General features: G+C 34.5%; 2 protein-coding genes across 10 annotated transcripts in view; one reads left to right on the top strand and one right to left on the bottom strand.

Annotated features, from left to right (window-relative positions):
• Myef2 (myelin expression factor 2) overlaps positions 1–7,364 on the bottom strand; it is a 39,022-nt gene that overhangs the window by 19,865 nt on the left and 11,793 nt on the right. For all 7 annotated transcript variants that reach the window (XM_031371737.1, XM_031371736.1, XM_031371735.1 and 4 more), the window contains exons 6-9: positions 3,924–4,115; positions 3,114–3,267; positions 2,603–2,652; positions 2,438–2,501 (exon numbers count right to left, since the gene is read on the bottom strand). In XM_031371737.1, coding sequence (XP_031227597.1) covers positions 2,438–2,501; positions 2,603–2,652; positions 3,114–3,267; positions 3,924–4,115 — 460 coding nt within the window. The remainder of the gene's footprint in view (positions 1–2,437; positions 2,502–2,602; positions 2,653–3,113; positions 3,268–3,923; positions 4,116–7,364) is intronic.
• Positions 4,731–7,364, top strand: part of Ctxn2 (cortexin 2) — a 41,198-nt gene continuing 38,564 nt past the window's right edge. For all 3 annotated transcript variants that reach the window (XR_004118831.1, XM_031371741.1, XM_031371740.1), the window contains exons 1-2: positions 4,731–4,818; positions 5,478–5,531. The gene's annotated coding sequence lies outside the window, so the exon portion shown is untranslated. The remainder of the gene's footprint in view (positions 4,819–5,477; positions 5,532–7,364) is intronic.

The following is a 7,364-nucleotide window of genomic DNA, read 5'->3' on the forward strand; positions in this document are numbered from 1 at the left end:
AAGGCAGGCCTATCAGAATTACACCAGACTTCTCACCAGAGACTATTAAAGCTAGAAGATCCTGGGCACATGTCATACAGACCCTAAGAGAACACAAATGCCAGCCCAGGCTACTATAACCAGGAAAACTCCAGAGATGGAGAAAACAAGATATTCCATGACAAAACCAAATTTACACAGTATCTTTCCACAAATCCAGCCCTACAAAGGATAATAGATGGAATACACCAACATAAGGAGCAAAACTACACCCTAGAAGAAAGTAATCTTTCAACAAATCCACACAAACCTAATTCCACCTCTTACAACAAAAACAACAGGAAGTAACAATTACTTTTCTTAATACTTTAATATGAAAATTAATATTACCAACATATTCTAATCCATTGAAATCCAAAAAATATGAGGAATTAGAAATTTGTTGGCTGTCATCCAGTGGTCTAATTTGGTAACTGGAGAAATAGATCCAGTATTATACAATCCATATACACTTTCAGCTTGTTTGTACATGACTGTCTTGCTGGGTACCACATAATGGTCTTGAAATCATGCTTCTCCTATCTCAGTCTCTCTATTAGTAGGATTGTTTATTTGATGTTTTTAACACTATACTATGGCTTTCAAACAGCTTACATAATTCAAAATTATTTATACAGCCAAAAGAAACGTAGACAATTAACTTAGGAGGTGGCTTATAAGAGAACAACAAAGAGTGAGACTGAATGCTTTGCTTGACGTTTGTAACTCTTGTATCAAGTTTGAAGAAGAGGACTTTATAAGTTACTCTTTCTCTGAGATGAATGCTTTTCCAAATTATCACAGCCAAATGAACCAGATTCTTACCCTCACCCAATGTCTGTGCCACCCTCCAAGCAGAACCATTTTTCACTAAAAAAGTTGGTGAATTACTTCACAGACAGACCATCTTAATACACACACCATTTCTTAAGTGAATGTAACCTGTTCTCTGTGGGCTGAAAATGAAGACACTCACTCACTCAAGTCAAATAGCTTTGACCACAGCAGGAAATCAGTATCCAAAAACTGTGCCTACAATTCATTCCTTGGCCCATCAGAACTGTCAACTCTCAGCTTAGCTACGATGGAGGTAAAATCCTTTGGTGATGTGAGGGTCATTGAAATATAGCCTTATTTCAATGAAGTACAATGCCTAAGTACTATGTTGGGTTTGTACCACAGTAAGAGCCAAGATTTTAAGCTCTACTAAATACAAAACAACAAACAAACAAAAAGACTTTATATATTTATGTTCATTTAAAAAATACTAGTAGTGATGTATTATTTTAAAATACACAGTTAATATGTTTGGAGATATTTAAAATTTATGTTGAGAAAAATATATGCATTTTCAGTATTGCTGTAAGACTGTTCAATTGATTGTTGTTTAACATCAAACAACTTCTATAATACTCATTTTTATTGTTACAATATTTTATAAATCTAAAGAATATGACAAAATTTAAAAAAACAGAAAGGTATTACAGGTATTGAAGGGGGGTCTCTGGGAGGAGCTGGGGTATAAAAGGGAAACAAGGATGTGATTTAATTCTATTTACTTAAAATATGTTTTTAAATGTTAACAAATTCAGATAAACTGAAATCATGTATCTTTTCTTATAATGTAATAAGTCTTAAATCAATAATAAACAAACAAACAAATCTTTAAAAAACAAAACAAACGTAGGTTATGTTGTAAAGGCTGACTGCATGGAGAGCCAACACAATAGTAAGCTTGGTTATTATATTGTTCTCTTAAAGACAGGTTAAACGCAGACTGAGTACATAGTAGGATAGCAGGTTAAATCTTCTTAAATGTTCGAGAGATATTAACTTGGCTGTGAAGTACAGTAAAAGTTCAGTCTCTATGAATACAAGAAATATTTTCATGAAATTACATCACACTGTTGCCTATTAAAGAAATAAAGATTAAAACATATAAAACATGTAACAGTAAAATGATTATAGAACACCAATAAAAATATCTGGAAAGAATTTTCAACATGAAAAAAATGACTGTAATTTAATGTTAAGCTCAACCTCTAAATAATTTATATAGTAGTCTGAAACTAGTTAAATGCACATACATACATATGTATATGTACAGGGAAAGAAAGAATATACATAAAAATGTTTTTTAAAATGGTGGATATCTATGGTAAAATTATAGGAATTTCCCCCTTCTTGTATATGAACTCAACAAATACATTTGAACTCATAACAAGTAGGCCAAAAAATAAATTAATTTAAAAGCCCCATGTTTCTTTCCAGTCTTTACATACTCAGAAGCAGCACGCTGTCCAAAATCCCAAACTAATCTCAGAGAATGAGCAGCTTCAATGTAAGCATAAAAACAGACTTCTGCTTTATTCATAATTAAGAAAAAGAAAGCTGTTTTCTAACAAGAGCTTTTACTTACGTGGTAACTGTGATGTCTTACTATCATGCGAACGGTAATCTTCATGAGGGACAGATTTGTCATCCTAATTGCAAAAAGAAAAAAAAGTTTATTATACATATAGTTAAAAAACAGCTAACAAGAGCGGTTATATTAGGAAGAGATCTGAAGCAACTGGGAACTCACCATTTTCACATGCATAGGTCTATCAAATAAAAACTGCCCATTGAACATGGCTGTTGATTCAGTCAAGGAAAGCCAGTTAAGATGACTGTAAAATTGTACAGACAAATTATCATATTTAAAGAGTCTGAAACTTTTTCTACTATCTTAACATCATTAGACTTTATTTATACTAACTAGTCTCTCGCCTTGATTTATAACTTCATTAACCAAAATTAACTAGGTTTTACCAACAGCAACTGTACTGATGTGCAAAGGAGTTAAGTGTTAAAGTATCCGTGCACACACTGTCCAGCATCAGGAAGGATCAGCAGAAAACAAGTTCCTATCAGCCCTGAATATTATGGCCAATTCCAGTTTGAATGAGTGACTCTAGTCCTCAAGGAACAAGGTATCGTACTGTAGACAAAAGCCTACATTTCTAAATGAGGTGACATTACATAAAATGAGCACCAACTGTGCAAAGGTATCAAGCCTCACCGATGTCATTTAATGCTAAATACAATCAGGATACAAATTGCTTGGACTGCTTCAATTGCCTGCTCAAAAGTGACAGTGCCCATGCCTCTGCTCTTGCCATCCTTGTCTTCTTTAATATCAGCCCGCTTCACAGTTCCAGCTATGCTGAACACTTCCTTTAGTTTCTTCCAACCAACTTTGAAGTCAAGCTTAACACAGAATGTATAAAGTTAAATTTCTAACAAATGGCCCTCCCTCACTGTAAAAACAAAATAATCTTTTTTAACCTCATAAATCTATAAAATATAAATTCTTGCTCAATAATATACCAATAGTGTTGAAATAAAAAAGGCCTTATTTAAAATCAGCTCAGCTACATCTATCTTCTTTCTTATCTTCATTTAAACTCCTCAAATCATCTTCAATTCCTCAATCCTGTTCTCTATGTGGGAAACTTAGGCATCTATTATGACTAAGGAAAAATCAGGTTTTGGAAAACAATGTCCATTTCACAAGACTTTCAAGAGTATAAAACAAATGGCAAACCAACCACAACAGGCACTTACAAACACAAAGACTACAAGAATGAAGTTCAACTACCAAAATAAAGAACACACATAACTGACTTAAGAAAAACTGTTCAAGTCTATGATTTCCACAGTTATGTTAAAAATGCTACTTGTATTTAAAGTCTAACTTCAAACTACATATATAAATTAAGCTTGATTTTAATGTAATTATGACTTTTATTAAGTTAAAAATAAACAATGATCTACAAACCTATCAGCACATATCTAGCAAAATAATCTCATAATAAGAGTTAAGTATCAGAGCAACAAAAGCTTAAACTAAATCTTAAACTTACATTAGCAACAAAAATTGTAGAGCCAAGTCTACCAGCCTGCAAATTGCTGATAACCTCAGGAGGAATGTTTGGATTATTGAGAATGGAAGGTGGCAAGTTCACCAACCCAGATCCCACATCAGAGGCATGTGATCCTTGAAATGATGTTCCTGTTCGTTGCAGTGCCCGGCGAGCATTTTCTCCATCAGGATCCTATAATGTGTAATGATGTTAACTGGCAGCAAATACATCAGTGAATATATATACAATTCAAGTGGCTTATAATTGGACAGCAGGTAACCCATCTGGACCAAACTATTAACATAAGGGTTTTTTTGTTATTTTTATCCAGAAAGGTAGTCCCACAAAAACCTTGTAGTGAGATTGACCTCTCACTACAAGAACACACTGCTATAAACTCAGGTAGACTGAGATAGAGGAAAGTTTATTATCACTGGCTAACATCACTCCTGAATAAAATACAATAACCCATTGTATAATCTCTTAGCTTACTGAACAATGAAAAGGACTTATGATGGGAAAAGGGGATAACAGAAGACCAAGTATCCAAATAAAAAATTATAGCAAATATATTTAGGTTCATTAACTTTTAAAAGAAAATCCTTTATTAAAACAAATCAAAGGCAAGTACAAATGTGCTTCACCACTCATTCTATTAGGTAGATCAACAACATAGGACAAATAAAATTACATTATGAGGACCATCATGTGTATGCAAATGATCATGGCAAAAATTCTATTTTCTCATTCATAAACTCACAGCATTTATGCTTGCCTGCACAACATCAGACTAGCCAACATTCTACCATGGAACAAAAGGGGAATCAGAGCTCCACTGGCAGTTGATGGCTTCTGGGGAAGAAAAAGCCAGTTTTCTTTAAAGGTGTGGTCCCTGGTAGGTCAATCATGTAACAACAGATGATGCTCTCCCTGTCCCCCCAAAAGAAAGAGAGAGAGAATGAGAGGATGAGGGAACAATGAATGGACTCAGGTTTTGAGAGGAACATAAAGAGTTGGGAGGGTGAGGAAATAGGAGTGGATCTGGGAGGAGCTGGGAGAGAAAAGGGACAAAATGATCAAAATACACTATATGAAATTCTCAGAGAAAATATTCATCAAAAACTTCTCTGCTATCTCGGTCTATAAATACTGATTTAAAAAAACAAATAAGGAAAGATGACTTTAATAAATTCTCCAGCATAGCTAGTATGACAAAAGGAAATAAATGTGAGAATAAACGTATGCTGGACTCCAGTATGTTTCTTCATGATAAAGGAATTAAAAGGTTATAGAGATAAATACATGTTACCAAAGAATGCTATAATAAATAGTTAGGATGCTTAGTGTTCATTCTGATTGTTACTTGAGACTCAGAATCGTAGGGGCAGTGGGGTGACTTCTGGGCATGCTTGTAGGGAATAACTTGATTATATGAATGATAACTACTACTTAATGTGAGAAGAACCATGTCCTGTACTAGATCCTGCAATGTATAAAAAGAAGAAAGTGAGTGGAGCATGTATTCATATCTCTGCTTTCTGATTATGTTTTCAGCTGTTTTCCTGCTGCCTTGAATTCCCACAATGATGGATCACCACCCTTCAAACTGTGAGCTAAAATAAACTCTCCCATAAGTTGTTGATCTTATTAAATTATTTTATCACATCAAGAAAAAAATTAAGACAGAAATAAATGTTTCAGGTTTGAGAATTGAAAAACTTATACAAGCACAAAATTGAAAAAGTGGTTATCTACATAGGAGGATTAAAAGAGAGAGGTCCTTCAACTATTAAAACACACAGATCGTTTGTATTAATAGTTAATAGTATTATATTTGTTTTGTCACATGTAAACACAACACACACATACACACATACAATCACATATAATCTTAGTTTTTATTCCTGTTTCCCCTTGCTGTCCAGTCTGCCAGTCACTAATTACTAATGTTATTCGTGGGCCTACTAATGCATGTACGATTCCTACTAATCTTCATATAACTGGATAGAATGCTAAAAAGCTGCTAAGGAACACTGCAAACACACCTTCATTAGATAACTATGCAAGCCATCCTCAGTAGTTTTACCAGCCACTGATCTGTAAATCAGACATTCCCAGGAAAATGACTACCTTTATTAAACATTAGCTGAGGAGTTAAATAAGTCATTCATTATTTAGTAAAACTAAATTTGACCCCATTTCCCCTTCTAAAATAGCTAAAAATAGAGGCATCCTAGACCTTTATTCTGGGGTCTCAACAATAGATCTGAGCTCTTCAATATGCTGCAACTTACAGGAACACAATTACATGACCTAAGCCTCTAGCACCCAGTCAATTTTGTCAATTAAAAACAAAAAGATACTTGGATGTTGTGGGACTGGCTGCGGAGCTTGCACCCAAGGTCTGCTCAGGGCACCAGCCAGCCCAGACAGACCGGAAGAATCCAAGCCACTGGGCTAGCAGAGTTCCTTAGTGCCTTGGGGTCCTACTGGTCCCAGTTACTCCTGGTGTTGGGACAGATGTATCTTCCTCACCTCTGATCCTGGGCATGTTAGAGCATTTTAAGTAGAATTAAATCACATTCTTGTTTCCCTTTTGTACCCCAACTCCTCCCAGAGACCCCCCTTTAATACCTACAATATCTTTTTTTGTCATACTCTTTAAAGTTCATAAGATGTTATAATAAAAATGAGTATTATAAAAGTTGTTTGAGATAAAATAACAATCAATTTAACAGTCTTATGTAGATGCTTGTCTATAGCAATACTGAAAATATATTTTTCTCAACATAAATTTTAAATATCTCCAAACATATTAACTGTGTATTTTAAAATAATACATCACTACTAATATTTTCTTAAATGAACATAAATATAGTCTTTTGTTTGTTTTGTATTTAGTAGAGCTTAAAATCTTGGCTCTTACTGTGGTACAAGTCCAAAATAAGAACAATTTTTAGACATTGGATTTCATTATAACACGGCTGTACTTAAAAAAAATAACTAGGGACGGGCATTGGTGGCACACGCCTTTAATCCCAGCACTTGGGAGGCAGAGGCAGGTGGATCTATGAGTTCAAGGCCAGCCTGGTGTACAGAGTGAGTTCCAGGACAGCCAGGGCTACAGAGAAACCCTGTCTCGAAAAACCAAAAAAAAAAAAAATAATAATTATAACTAGGATCTTGGGATTGGAGTAGAGATGAGTAAGCCATTTTTTTTGTTTTTGTTTTTGTTTTGTTTTTTGTTTTTGTTTTTTGTGTTTTTGAGACAGCGTTTCTCTGTGTAGCCCTGGCTGTCCTGGAACTCACTCTGTATGTAGACCAGGCTGGCCTTGAACTCAGAAATCCGCCTGCCTCTGCCTCCCAAGTGCTGGGAATAAGCCATTTATTAATGATGCACTTTAAATAAAGTAAAATTCTCAATTCTCAAAAAAAAAAAAA

The sequence above is a fragment of the Mastomys coucha genome, unplaced genomic scaffold (assembly GCF_008632895.1).
Source record: "Mastomys coucha isolate ucsf_1 unplaced genomic scaffold, UCSF_Mcou_1 pScaffold15, whole genome shotgun sequence".
NCBI lineage: Eukaryota > Metazoa > Chordata > Mammalia > Rodentia > Muridae > Mastomys > Mastomys coucha.